The 15,145-nt window shown below is 52.4% G+C and overlaps 1 protein-coding gene across 2 annotated transcripts in view; it reads left to right on the forward strand.

Moving 5' to 3' along the window:
• Positions 1-14,844, forward strand: part of HS6ST1 (heparan sulfate 6-O-sulfotransferase 1) — a 39,268-nt gene extending 24,424 nt beyond the window's left edge. The window contains exons 2-3 of one of the 2 annotated variants that reach the window (XM_066346046.1): positions 841-1,559; positions 7,344-14,844. In XM_066346046.1, coding sequence (XP_066202143.1) covers positions 841-1,549 — 709 coding nt within the window. In that variant the 3' untranslated portion in view covers positions 1,550-1,559; positions 7,344-14,844. Of the gene's footprint in view, positions 1-840 lie in introns of both variants that reach the window. The other variant, XM_066346045.1, reaches the window with a different exon arrangement.
• The last annotated feature ends 301 nt before the right edge of the window (positions 14,845-15,145 follow it).

Here is a 15,145-nt window from a genome sequence, read left to right on the forward strand (position 1 = left end):
ACTCTCGAGGAAATTCCAGGCTGCCCACCATGCACAGTCAGCCAGGCCTGTTACAGTAACGTCTGGTGGTCAGCCCATGGCTCACACCACCTCATGGCATCATGGGGCCAGTCTGCCCGCTCTACAGGGATGTGGTACAGGCTTGCTGCCTGTCTTGGGGGAAGGGTGGGGTGCAGAGCCTTCCTTGAGTCACACAAACACTCCCTTGTGTATAATGGGGAGGCAGCATCATGAGGGATGCCTGGCTCTGTGGGCCTGGAACAGTTCTTAGGAGACAATACAAATTGCAAGTTATTGCTCACCAGGTACCTGAACTGAGTGGTGTTCCCCCACTGAGCCTCTCCGGAGGCTGGGCTGGGTGTGCTCTGTGAGTCGCCCTCACCCAGGCTGCCCATGCATCCTGCAGCCTGAGACTGAGTGACTTCTCCTGAATGGGCCTGCACGTGACACTAAGGCTGCCAGTGTGAATAGCTCTTTAAAGCCCTGGTTCTAAGTGGCATGGGCTCCGGGCTCACACTACTGCCGCCCCAGCAGGGTAAAGCCAGGTTGTCCCTCCCCAGGGGCCGAGTAGGCAGGAGAGCCCAGGCCTTTGGGGGCACTCCAAGGCTGGCACTGCAGGGCACTATGGTGGCCACACTGCAGCATGATGGTGGCCACATTTCTTATTGTTAAGTGGCCGTTTTGAGATCTCAGCATAATGATTTGTGTCAGATGTGAAGTCCAGCATTGCACAGTGTAGTCCCTAAGCTGTCAGGTTCCAGCCTCCTCTGCCCTTCACCCCATGATGGTTCCTGTGCATTCTGCACCCTCACCTCACCCCCTCTCCCTGTCTCCCTGCAGGAAGTTCTACTACATCACCCTGCTGCGTGACCCGGTATCCCGCTACCTGAGTGAGTGGCGGCACGTGCAGCGCGGGGCCACATGGAAGACATCTCTGCACATGTGCGACGGGCGCACGCCCACACCTGATGAGCTGCCGCCCTGTTATGAGGGCACAGACTGGTCAGGCTGCACACTGCAGGAGTTCATGGACTGCCCCTACAACCTGGCCAACAACCGCCAGGTGCGCATGCTGGCCGACCTGAGCCTGGTGGGCTGCTACAACCTGTCCTTCATTCCCGAGGGCAAGCGGGCCCAGCTGCTGCTGGAGAGCGCCAAGAAGAACCTGCGGGGCATGGCCTTCTTTGGCCTGACGGAGTTCCAGCGCAAGACACAGTACCTGTTTGAACGGACGTTCAACCTCAAGTTCATCCGGCCTTTCATGCAGTACAACAGCACTAGGGCAGGCGGCGTGGAGGTAGACGAGGACACTGTGCGGCGGATCGAGGAGCTCAATGACCTGGACATGCAGCTCTACGACTATGCCAAGGACCTGTTCCAGCAGCGCTACCAGTACAAGCGGCAGCTGGAGCGCAGGGAGCAGCGCCTCAGGAGCCGCGAGGAACGCCTGTTGCACCGAGCCAAAGAGGCGCTGCCGCGGGAGGACAGCGAGGAGCCAGGCCGTGTGCCCACCGAGGACTACATGAGCCACATCATCGAGAAGTGGTAGTGCCGCCCAGGCAAGGTCCTCGGGGCAGTTGGGAGAGGGGAGGGGAACCAGACTGACAGCTCGCAGGAGCCGCTCATACTCAGATGGGAAGAGTCCAGATTGCTCACCAGAGGATAGGTGCATTCTGAGCAAGACTGGGGATGGGCAGTGCTGCCCGGTGGGGCTGGTTCTCACAGTTTACCCCAAGCCTGGGGTCTGAGAATCCAACCTGTGCCACCCACTGGCTCAGAGGAAGGCATGTTTAAAGGATGCCCCAGCCAGGCCTGCACATGCCAGGGGCTGGGCGTCCCCACTCTCCACACCCCCGCCTCACTGTCACAGCAGCTGAAGGTTCGAAGACAAGAAAAGGACAGTAGAGCTGAGTGGGGAATGGCCCTGCCAGACCAGGAATGTGTTTCATGCCCACTGTGCACACACCCACTTTCCTCGCTCAAGACATAGGTTCATCAGGCTCAGGCCATTCCAGCAGCCCCTAAGCCTCCGCTGCCCGTTGCCCAGGCCTGTGTGAAGCTCCCTCCCCAAGGGCATAGGCAGCCCGGAGGTGTCAGGAGTGGAGCTCCATACTTGCCCATCTTCTGTGTCAGGGCACACCTTCTGAAGCCAGGAGGACTTGAGTCCAGCCCCTGGGAAGCCTTCCTCTCTGGCCTCCTACTTTGGGTCAGGAATTCAGGACACACACCCCCTTTCCACCACAGTCCTCAGACTGAGGAGGCTGCGGCAAATGTGTCCAGGAGTGGGAAGGCTGCATCTGAGCAGGTCCTTGAGGTGACCATACCATCAGACCAGCCCAGACAGTCAGGGGGAACGTAACTGACTCGTCCCCCTGCCCTCACTCTTCATCCTGATCCCTGGGACTTGCTAGTGGACTGCCCTGGCCCTGAGCCCATCACTTGCACATTTATCCACTGCTCCCACCACCCCACGCACAAAGGTCCAGTTCCACCTTCATGGTGAGAACTTGGCAGATACAGCTGCACGCCTTGGGGCCATGGTTATTCTGGAGGCCAGGAAAGGGGACCCAGGCTCTCAGGTTCTCAGTGAGGGTTGGAAGAAATGGCTAGATGGCTCCCTGACACCCACACTCACAGCCCTCCCCACCCTGGGTTCTCCCTGCATTTCCTTGCATCCCCCACCCCCAAAAGCTGCTCAGGCCCTGTGTCCAGGGGCCCTGCAGATTAGAAAATTCATGTTCTGAGGCCAGGCCAATGTCTCACTGAGTGTGGCCTCCCAAGTGAGACCCAAGACCTGGGTTCTGGGGAGTTGAGTGTGAGCCCCAAACTGAGGAAGATGGGTCCCCCTTTCTCCAGGAGAGGACACACGTGTGCTCAGAGGCCACAGGCCTGCCTCAGGGAGGGATGTGAAGGCCATAGGCGGCCAGGCAAGGGCCAGCAAGGGCAGCATCCTCACCGGCAGATCCTGACGTGGTCCCCTGCTCCAGGTCCCCTCTGCCTCTTCAACTGTTACACCAGGGAGTGAGCAGTGAGGAAGCAGAAAGCCTTCCTTAGTATAGGAAAAGCGAAGTTGGTGTCAAACAAGGTGGCTTCCCAGGAGGAAGGACTTCAGCCTGCTTGTCTAGCTGTCCTGCCAGTTTCCTGCACTGGCTACTTCATCTGGTCGTTTGAAGCAGAAGTCAGCAGGTGGAGATGGGCACTGGAGCAGCCCCAGGAGGGTGTGCCATGCTGAGGAGGCAGACGCTGAGGTGGTTTAATGGCTCTCGTAAAGGAACTGAAGGGTAACAGGGCAGGGTATCTGCTCTGATGCTCAGCATTTGGGGCAGACATGCTCCAGGCAGGAGGGTGGGCATGTCCCCCAGAGCTTGGAAGGTGTGAGTGCAAAGCTCGGGCCGCTCAGCCCGGGGCCTGGGTCAGGGCTGTCCTGCCACAGGGTTCCTGGGTGTGCAAGCCCAGCACGGCGTTTGTTCTGTATGTGTCAGAGTGCTGTTGCTCCAGTTCACACAGAAACACAGGTCTGTCTGCAGTGTCATTGCTGATCGGGAAGCAGTGCTGTCTCCGGCCAGCACCCAGGCAGAGGTGTGTAGACACGGGGCCAGGCAGCACTTGCCGCATCGGCCACCTGCGTGGGAGGGAAGGCTCCTTGTTCCTGTGGCACCCCTCGCTTCCCAGGGCTGGGCTCACAGAGAGTACAGAGCAGTCCCTCCCATGGGCTCTGCCCAGGGCCGGGAGGACAGAAGCCAGATGCAGCAAGGGGGACCCTCCACACAGGCCTCTCCAGGGGGAAAGACTGGGAGCAACAGGCTTGTCAGAGTCTGTGAACCTTGTGGGAACTGGAAGTGTTTAAGTTGAACCAGAAGCATTTAAAGCTTTATTTATTTATAGCTTCTTATTAAAAAAAAGTGTTGAGAAGAAGTCTTTGGTTATTCATACAAAAAATAAGTCAATGGAAAACAAGGCATAATCATCTAATTGTTTTTGTCTAGGACAAGAGTGAATGTTAGCCAGCGAAATAAACCCTGAAAAGGAGTCCAAGTGTGCTGTGATCTGTGGCAGCAGCCTGCCAGTGTGGCATGGCGGGGACCTCCTGGTGTGATTCCAGTCTGAGCCCCTCTGAGCACTGGACTTGGTGCAGGACAGAGGGGCTTCCTCAGGTGCAGGCAGCCCAGTGTGAGGAGTTAAATACAGTTGCACTGTGATGCTTGGGGAGAGTAACAGCTGTGATTTTCATCACCACAGAGAGTCATTTAGTAACCATTAACCGCAGTATGTGAGATGAACCCAGAGGAAAGTCGGGGTGAGACCTGGGCCACCATGTGCTTCTCTGTCCATGACCTACCCCTCAAGCTTTTAAGTGGTTCAGCCCTCAAGACCTGAGGGGGTCTCCTCCTCCTCCCCTGTCTCAGAATCTGTATCTGGAATCTGGCTGGACCATCCACAGGGGAGAAAGAACAGAGGCCAGGGGCTGAGGTTTCTGCCCCATACTGCCCGAGAGTGGAAAGGGCAGGCCCTCCAGGTGAACCAGGGCCAGAGCAGGAACCCAGGACAGTCATAGCCAATACCCATGAAGTCCTCTTGGTCACCACAGCTTGCTCTTATGTGGGAGAGGCAGAGGGAGGCAGATGTGGTTGCCCCTTTAAACCCCATTCTCAGATCCAAATACAGACTGCTCAACCATGTGGTTCCTGAGGGACCATCCCTGGTTAGTAACAAAGTCTTGCAAGGGAGGAGCCCAGGGCGAGAGACCTGCACAGAGGCCCCTCTGGGGACATTTCATTTGGGGCCCTCAGCTTGCTCCTCCCTCTAGAACCCATGATGGAAGTGCCCTCCACTCTAGAAGGAGAGGGCTCCATTCAGCTCTGCAGGGCCAGGCTGTGATCAGACAGGTGAAATCAGTCCTGTAAACACCTACCCCAAGGTGGGGGTTTTCATCCTCCTACCTGTGTTAAAAGGAAAGGTTACTTCTAAGTCTGAGCCTGGGATCCAGGAGGCTCCCATCCCCACCCTCACTGTGGCCCAGCTGTCATCCCCACCTCCCACTATGTCCCCTCGCCCTCCTGCACTGCTGGGTGAGCCTGCTTTCTCCTTGGGTCTCTGGGTTTGGACAATTCTTCCCTATGGCCGCTGCCCCTGCCCCGTGCACCCCACCCCCACTTCCCTTACTGCCCCCTCTTCACACCCACACTGAAGCTGTGACATCAGCTGCTACTCCCTGGCATGGGCCTTTTAATGGTTTCCCTGGATCCGAACCTTCAGGCAAGCACTGTTGTCACACTGGCACTCCCTGGTTCACCTCTGCTCCTAGGTGAAGTGGCCCTGCCCCAGCCCAGAGTAATCAGGCTCCCTGAGGTGTTGGCCAGCCTTGAGGGAGAGAAGCCTGAGGTCCTCTCCAGCACACACATCAGCCTCAGACCTTCAAGACTAGGAGGGCACTGGATGCGTCAGTGTTGGAGGGACCCCTTGCCCAGCACCTTTCTAGCTGACCAAGTGCTCTCATAAGCAGCTGCCCTGGTGGCCAGGGTGGGTCCCTATCCCCCTTGACAAAGCCTGCCGTGGAGGTCATCAGCTCATGTTCATGGAGACCCCTTGCAGTTGGAAGCCTGGCCTCAGCACCCCTCCGTACTTAAGCACAGAGAAATCTCAGGAGTACTCTCTGTTGTCAGATCAGGGTTTGGATTTCAGCTGGACAATGTACCGGCCGTTGGCCCTGCTCTGTGTGAGATAGGAAGGTTGTTGCAAGGATCCATCTGCTCCTGGAGAAGGAACCAGGCCTGGGCATGGCACACCTCATGCCACCTTCACCTCCCTCTCCAGCCAGGAGCACGGACAAGCTGCCAGAAGGGGGCTTATTACAAGCAGACTCCTGACTCTGCCCGTGACTAACTCAGTCACACCCACTTCACTGTCTACCGCAGAGCAAAGCCATGTGGCCCCAGCTTCTCCTGTGGGCACACCTAAGGACTGATCTTTTTCCTTTTTATCCCTTCAAAGGACTGTGACAACCTACAAAGTCCCCAGCTTGCCAGCCCCATCCACCTCCACTTGGTCAGTACCGTCCCATTAGGGTGGGTTCCGCACCTGCCTTTTCTCCCTGCAAACAAATAGAAAGGACCCTTCTGGCCCCATGCCTACTGGGCCTCCCACTCTGACTCACCCAGGCCTGGGCCTTCTCAGCCAGGCCTCAGGTGGGACCTGGGTTCCTGGGCAGGCCCAGCAGAGGGTCAGCTTACCCAGCGCTGCCCAGACTCCCTAGCCATGCCCTTGGTAAAGAAGTTGCTCCCATCCTATCTGTCCCCATTACCTCTGATGTGCGATTGACTTTCCTATTTGTCTATTCAATTTCTTCATCTCTTCTGCTTAGAACCAGTGGGTTAGGGTCTCCCTATACTCTCTGGGTGGCATTGCAGTCCAGGGGGTAGTTGTGTCCCCAAGTGATGGCTGGCAGGGTGCTCCCATGTGGCCCCCTCCACTATCCCCCTGCCACCTTGTCAAAAAGGGCAAGAGACCCTGGCCAAGACCACCAGCCTTTATTCTCACAGACTACTACAGAATGTTCAGAGCAGTTGGCTTGAGTGAAGCGCACAGATCCCTCCCGGGGGCAGTCTGTCTCCTCTGATGCTCTACTGATGAGCCCCGAGCTCAGCCCTCCTGGCCCTACTGTCCCCTCTCCAGTCCCTCATTTTCTACAGGTCCCTCTCCCCCACCACTCAGGCATGGGGTTTTTAACCTGCCCCCAGACAGATCCCCCACCCACCACCAGCTACACAGTCATTTCTCGCCACTGCAACCAGGCCGGGCACTGTTCCTCTCTTGGCCCATTCCGCTGTTTCCAAGGCCTGACCCTGGCAAACGCCATGGGTGTGCAGCACTGAGGCCCAGGTGCCCCCCTCTCTGCCTTAGTGCCTCTGTGGCTTCTCACCATCCTCTCTGACGGGCCACCCTCAATGCCTGGCTCTGTGGCTAGTCGGAACCCTGGGCTTTTTCTGTGAAAGGAAGCTGGGATTGTGGGAAATGCTGTTCTTTCTCAAACAAAAGCCAAGTATGCAAGATGAGGCCCCTCCAGGATTCATGGGAGCCAGGCTGGCTCCTCCAGGTGGCAGGCAGGCAGCACTGCTTTGTTCTAGACGGGCTGCCCTTCCACAGAAGCTGCGAGGCTGGATCCAGGGCACCCTGGATCTGCAGACAGCCTTGTTTTCGAGGACACGAGCACAGGAGCTTAGTGCTCACACAGTCATCTCAAGGAACAGGCACACACTAGGACGTTTGCTCTGAGGGGTCTGGGCTCTGGACAGAACAGCAGCATCCAGGGGAATGAGGCTTGAATAACCCATATTGTTCTTTAGGAAGCAGCTCACAGCCGCCAGCTTTGTGCCCCCAGGACGTGTAGAGACATGCTGCAGAGGGCGTGCCAGAGGCCACCCTTTCTCAGCTGCATTCCATGCAGGAAGGAACTTGTTCACTTCAAGGTATTTGAGACTCGGGCACCACAGCGGAGCCTGCTAGTTGTCCTTTGGTACTTGTCTTCCCCTCCTTCCCCCACAGATCGATGGGGACACAGCCAGCCAGAGTCAATTAACACTACACACCTCCCAGCCACTCACAATGAGATATTGCTACACCACCAAACTAGCCACCCATGTGCAAGAGGAGATGACTGCAGCTTTGGGAAACAACCCTGAAAGAAGCAGTGGGCCCTCCTTCCATGCGTCCTCCTCCCTGATGGCCACAAGGAGGCTGTGATAGCTAGAGACCAAGCTGCCATCTCAGCCATGAAGTAGAAGCCTAGTGTTGAGGATGGTAGAGCATCAGGGATGATAGGTCCTTGATGACCACGGCACCACCCTGCCAGCTTTGGGCTGCCTATCTTAAGCCTTACTGATGGAAGAGAGAAGTAAACATGGACGTTAGTTAACCCGCTGCTGGTTGGGGTTTCTGTCTATCTTAACTAAAGCTGATGCTAACAATGACGGGCTGTGTGGCACCGCCTCGGACAATGGTACTATTACAAAGGGAGCACAGCTGGAAGCTGCAGCCTAAGTGACAACTGCAAGGGACATTCTCCTTCAGGACTGCCCACCAGCTGCTCCTGGCTTCACACACATGGCGTGTTACAGTGCAGAATGAAAGGGGGCTTTTTTCTTTGTACCCTTTTGTACCTTCTGAGTTTTGAAATGTGAATGAATTACCCATTCAAAGCACAGACAGCTGAGGCCCTGGCTGGGTGGCCCAGGATAAAGCATCACCCTGGTACACTAGAGGTCACAAGTTCCAGCCCCAGTCAGGCCACATCCTAGAAGCAATAAATGAGGACACAACTAAGTGAAACAAGTTGATGCTTCTCTCTCTCTCTCTCTCTCTCTCTCTCTCTTTCTCCCTCCTCCCTTTCTCTCAAATCAGTGGAAAATTTAAAAAAAATGGCTGAAAATAAACACAAAGCAAAATGGAAGATAAACACTAAATTTATGACAGTGATTTTCTCAGAATTTGAACAACAGAGAAGGTGGGACTCAGGGATATCTTACGTGTCACAATTAGAAAACAAGTAAATGAAAAAACAACTGTTACTTCTGGGCAGTGGGTCGGGGGTTTCTCCATCATTCTTTATCTTTCTTTGTGGGTGACTGCCTGGAGGTGCAGAGCTCAGCTCAGCTCAGCTCCTGAAGCAGGAAGGGGCCTGCCAGGCAGCAGGACCCACAGCTCCTGGGCTCAGACTTGGGGCTGAGGGACGTGACTTTGGGCATTTGATTCATGTCATTTGCTAGATGATTCATGGGTAATCACTCCGTTTCCCATGGGGCCCAGCCTCCATGCCCATCTCGTGTCTCCTTCATCAGGGCCCCACGTGCAGAAGGAAATCCAGGTTCCCAAATTGGCCGTTCACCATCTGCTGTGGGGGCTCTTCATTACAGACACCTGACCACTGCCAGAGGGAAGGGGACTCTGGCATCTGTCTAGAGTGGAGTGGTTATGGCCTCAGAATTTTCAGTTTGGTCTCAGCTCAGAGACCAGACTTTCTTGGGCCTTTTCTATCTGTTTCCATTGGCATTTCTGGGCTGCTGCCTTTTTCTGCTTCAATTCTGGGACATAAGGCAAAAAGAAAACCCAGGAATCCACGTGATGTCGTTCCTCAGGTATCAAGGTCCCTCACTGCTCCATTTTCTCTACCTTTAAGAATCTAGATTATGTCATAGATAGGTAGGCATTCTACCTAGATACATAATTCTATATTTCTATATCTTTAGAAAATATCCAGGGGTCTCTGTAGTAGTTAGCAAGAGGAATAGGGACAAGTGTGTCTGCTTCACAGAAGCAGAACAATATTATTTCAACCAAGCTGCCTTTAGATGTGGTTATTCTTAACCCAGGACAGACATCAACATTTCCTTCCGTTAACTAAAGGGAGCCCAATGCTGAAGGACCTCAGGCAATGTCTTGAGAAAGTTGATCTGAGGACAAAGCAATGCCTATCAAGTTCCTCCTGCTCCCCCTCCTGCCAGCAAACCCCAACTCAGACCGTGCCCTCCTGAGAGATGGGAGATTTCTGAGTTTCCCCAGCAAGAGGGAAAACAGACTCTTTCACAAGACCAGTGTCATCTGTTTGAGGGCCCGTGTAAGAAGCCAGACCACTGCCATCCTTTTCTCTGCAATTCATTCTTTGGTTCCTTTCCAGTTCAGTTAAGGGACATGCTCCTTGGAAGGCCATTATAAGCTGTATTTGGCTTGCTTTTTCTGTGGCGGGGGTGGAGGGTGTCCCTACAGGGCTGGGCCCACCGTGGGGCCTTATTGAATGACAGGAAGACGCCCTGCACCAGGAGGCAGGGCCCTCCCGGGCTCCTGCCTCAGCCCTGACTCTGCTCACAGCTCATAGATCAGGAAGGAAGGATTTCCTGTGGTACCCCCACTGCTCAGGCCATTCCTTTCACACTCACTCTTGTCCTCTGTCCAGTCCTAAACCTGTAGCAGGAATCAAAGGAGGACAAAGATGCCCAGACAACTTAATAGAGGATTTTAAAATAGAGGATTAAAAAAAAGGATTTTAATAGCGGGTGGAGCATGTGCAATTGATAGCACCAAAGACACAAACTCCCCAAAGTTAGATTTTTTACATCTCATATACCTTTACAACTTTATCTTTCACGTGACAAGTGCCTGATTTCTATGACTTCTTTGCAGACCTACATGACTTTCATGTCTCCGGGAGAGGAGGAGGTAAGAAAGAAGGCTGAATAGTCCTTGACTAGAACTCATTTTTCTTGCTGGTACTGCAAGTTTATTTCAAGGAACTGATAACAAGCAAGGACCACAGCTGTGGTTTGTTACTTTACAAACTTTTCTGTCTGCCCTTGCTCACTCAGTCCTAAACATTGAGGTCACTGGCTTGAGATTAAGATCCCGGACATTGCAGGCCCCCCTTCTCTGCATTCTTCTGCTTTCTCCTTTCAAACATACCTGCCCAGGAACTGGTGTGAAATTCTACCTCCAGCTCCTCCACACACCAGCTTTGGGGCAAAAACTTACTCTCCTTGATGTGTTTGTAGTGTTAATGGAGAGTTCAGATGAGATCTGAGATGCAAGTGGGTCATAGCCACGTAGACCTCCCTGTGCCATGGTACCTGCAGCTGGAGAATTGACTAATGGCTCCAGGACAGAGGAGGATAGACTCCTGGGTCCCAGGGGACTGACTCCCAGCAGCCTGCTGGGACCTTCCTTGGCCTCCTTCACCTCCTCATGCACAAACTGGAGCTTCCTAGAATCACGTCTGCAACACCCTCCTTGCAGCTGAATCCTTGCTCTGCATCTGTTTCCAGGCGAACACAAACCTGGAGACCCTGATTCCAGGGCAGCCACCAGAACTGCTCTTCCCACGACACTTCTCCCCTGATGAAGCCACAGCAGGACTGTGGGGAGGGAAGCAGCTGTCCTCACACTCAGCTGGAGGTCTGGCACAGTGAGACCAGCCAAGAGTGGCTCCAGGGGCTACTACAGAAAAGAGCCTTCTGGGCTGCTCTCTGCTTGTAGCCATGTTACAAAAGACTCCCTTCTTTAACCCAGCTAATTCAGGTCAGTCTTCAAGAGGGAAATAAAGGTAGAGGGTGAAGGATTATATCCACTAGAAAAAGCTATTCCTGCCTGACCAGGCGGTGGTGCAGTGGATAGAGCATCGGCCTGGGATGCTGAGGACCCAGGTTCAAAACCCTGAGATTGCCAGATTGAGCACAGGCTCACCAGCTTGAGTGTGGGATCACAGACCCCAAGGTTGCTGGCTTCAGCAAGGGGTCACTGGCTCAGCTGGAGCCCCACCCCAGTCAAGGCACATATAAGAAAGCAATCAACGAACAACTAAGGTGCTACAACCATGAGTTGATACTTCTCATGTCTCGCCCTCCCTGTCTGTCCGATCTGTCCCCCACTCCCCCACCACTTTCCTCAGGCCAGCTCTGCCAGAACACGTGACTTGTGGAATGGCAAACAGCCATGAATTCATATTATGTGTGTTACATGCAATATAGATGCACATGCTATACATGTTGCATGTTCCATGCTTCATACATGTCATGTTATGTGCTATCCCATGCTATACATATGAGATGCTGTGTGTTATGTGCTATGTATATGTGACTGACGTGTATGTTACATGCTATGTGTGTCACTGTGTGCCCATAGCATGTACTATATTATGTATTAAATGCTATATATATTGTTATGTATTGCATGCCATGTGTCACATGCTGTACACATTGTGTACTGCATGTCATACACTGTAATATTACTCCGTTTACCCCATGCTGTTATGCACTGTTATGTTATATGCATTGCTGTGTGTGCACACTGCATATTATATGAAGTACATATTTTACAGTGTTACATGTTCTATGTGTTCCAGTCTCTACATGTTGCACACATGTGTGTTACCTGCAGCTCCGCATAGACACTGGTTGGTGGTGTTCAGCGTCCCAGGAGACTGATGGCTGGCTGAGCCCTCTCCAGCTTTGGGCTCCCTTTGCTCCCAACCTCAGATGCTGCTATAAGACCCCAAGCCAGGCTCAGAGCCTTCTAGGGCAGCAACCTATGCTTCCAGCTGGCCTGCAGAACGCTTGGCCCACGGAGCGCATGGCCCGCAGGGGGGACATCTGTGTCACATTAATACACCCTAATTTCTTTATTCTCCCCTTGTTGGACACTGATTTGTTTCAAAGTTTTAACTATTTTGGAATATAGTTGCTATTAAATTATTTATGTGGACAAATATTTTTATTTCCCTTGGGTAAATACCAAAGAATAGAATTTCATATGAAAGTACATTTTAATTTTATAACAACTTACAGATTTTGAAAGTATTTGAACTAATCTACCCCACAGGCAGCAGATGACAGTTCCCATTTATTGCTCCATGTCCTTGCCAACCTTTGCAGATGTCAATCTTTTTTATTTTAGTCATTCCAGTAGTTGAATAATGGTACAGAAAGTCATTAAATAACATCATTTTATTGATGAAAGGAAAAAAATCAATTCATGGCCAGACCACTGCGTGGAATGTGCATGCTACCCCTAGGTCTACATGGGTTGAAGTGAACTACATGTGAAGTGAACTGGTGTGTCTTCATTGTGAGTGTAAGTGTGTGCGTGCACACACCCTGCACTGAGAGGCATCCTGTCCAGGGTGGGCACCGCCTTGCACCCTGAGCTGCCAGGAAAGGTTCCTGCCACCTGCAACCCTGATCTGAAAAGTTATTATCTTACTTTTTATTATTGTTTCTTAAGTGTATGTACAGCACACACTTATTTTACTGTTTAATATTAGTAGTGCTTGGGTCTTAATGCCTGTTATAGATGGAATGATGTCCCTCCAAAATCCATAGGTTGAAACCCTAACCCCCCAATGTGACTGTATTTGGACATAGGGTCTCTAAGGAGGTGAATACAGTTAAATGAGGTCATAAAGATGGGGCCCTAATCCAATGTGACTGGTATCCCTGTAAGAAGAAGAAGAGACTGCAGGGAAGCACACACACGAGGAGAGGCCCTGTGAGGACACAGAAGGCGTCCATCTACACATCAAGGAGATAGGCCTCAGGAGAAACCAAACCTACCCACACCTTGGTCCTGAACTTTCAGCCTCCAGAACCATGAGAAATAAATTTCTGTTGTTTAAGCCCCCTCCCCACCATCTGTGGCATTTTGTTATGGCAGTGAGCAGAGTGAGACAGTGCCTGTGCAGCCTGAGGTTCGTTCTGCACAGCAGGGCTGGGGCTGGGATGCTGGGTCAGCTGTCTCTCCGGCCCACTCACCGGGCACAACAGACTCCCTCCAGCACTGCCAGCCCCAGATCAAGCCCCTCACCCCACCCACAACATCTGCTCATCTTCCAGGCCTCTCGGTCCAATTTTGGGGCCACCATCTCTTCCCTGGTTTTAAAAGGAAGTTTTGCTTAATCCAGTTCATCCAGAAGGAAAGTATAATCCCAGTAATATCCTGGAAATAAATGAAGACAGCCCAGATGAGCACAGGCAAAGGTTAATTATTCAGAGGTTGCTATAGCCAGGGGGGTCAACAGCTACCATGTGGGTCTCCTGGTGCACACTGAAGGCCACTGGGGTGTGAGAAAGCTCTCATGTGGACCTGGGGAAGGCTCAGGCATGTCTGATTATTACAGCAAAAGCTAAGTGCTGAATCCAGGTAGTGGATTGTACAGGTGTTAGTTTACTTAATTTTTCAACTTTTACACAGCTAGGAAAATTTCAGAAGTACAAAAAATGCTAAATCTGTAGTTTTATTTAAATATAACACTAGCAGTTGCAGAATATTAATCAGTAGCTTGAATCAAAAAATCCACAACTTCATTTTTATTTACAGGTGTACATATTTCACTTTATGGAGCAGTGCTCGAGGGTTAGGGGTCAGTAGGTTGTGGCCCCGCTGTCAGTCCCAGGGACGCAGCACTTACCTCCACCTGACACATCTCCACACACTCAGCCAAAAGCCACAAGCAGCTTCCTAAAAGACCAATCCTGTACTCAGGCTTCCCAGCCCCAGGGCCTCCCTGCGCTCACTCAGCCTCCCTCCTGGGTAGAACTGGCCTTCACTCTCTTGGTAAGTGTACCTGCTATCTCCAGGCACAGTTGCCAAGACCCTGGCCAGTTAGCTCAGTCAGCCCAGCATGCAAACGCCCTGGGTTCAATCCCTGGTCAGGGCACGCAGGAGAAGTGACCATCTGCTTCTCTTCCCCTCCCCCTCCCTTTTCTCTCTCTCTCTTCCCCTCTCACAGTCAGTGACTCAGCTGGTCTAAGCATCAGCCTCAGGTGCTGAAGATAGCTCAGTTGATTCGAGAATCAGCCCCAGTCAGGGACTGCTAGATGGCCTGGTCAGAGTGCATGCAGTAATCTGTCTCTCTATCTCTTCCCCTCCTCTCACTTAAAAAATTTTAAAAATAATAATAAAGATAATGATAATGATAATAAAGAATGGCCAACATAACACTCACCTCCCCAACCTGCATGGAGCCACTTGGCCATCAGCCCCTGAGCCAGGACAGTCATACAGGGCTAAGTACTAACAGTGTGTCTGGATTTGAGTTTCTTTCTAAGTGTCTTGTTTCAAAGTGTTGCAGGAAATGACACTCAGACAACTTAATTAATAGAGGAAAGAGAATTTATTAGTAGCCGGCAGAGCACTTGGGGAGTAGCCTCACCAAAGCACAAGCTCCCGGAGTTAGATTTCTTACATCTTATTTACCTTTTCTAGTGCCCATGCAAGGGGCATGATTCCTTTGTCTGAGGTCCTATGTGCACCTCATTTCTCAAGGTTAAGCAGGGGAGTTTTGGTGGGGCAGCAAGAGGGAAGGGGTTTACAGATCCTGTTTTTCTTGTGAGTGTCTCCGGGAGATCAGGGATCTATAGGATGTGGATAATCTTTAACTGGCTGAGCCATTCATTCCTGCAGGCCCCCTCTCCTGCATTCTTCTGGTTTCTCCCCTGTCAAAAGCACAGATAATCACTCCTTACCCTCATCACCAGCAACCTGGTCCCCTAGGTCACAGCAGAGCCTCCCTGAGACAGGCCCCCCTCTGGACCATATGAATGTCTTCCGCGCAGCAGCCAAAGAAGCCCTGTCAAAACTGAGCATCATTTCTCTGCCTGGGACCCTT

Source organism: Saccopteryx leptura, chromosome 7 (assembly GCF_036850995.1).
Source record: "Saccopteryx leptura isolate mSacLep1 chromosome 7, mSacLep1_pri_phased_curated, whole genome shotgun sequence".
Taxonomy (NCBI): Eukaryota; Metazoa; Chordata; class Mammalia; order Chiroptera; family Emballonuridae; genus Saccopteryx; species Saccopteryx leptura.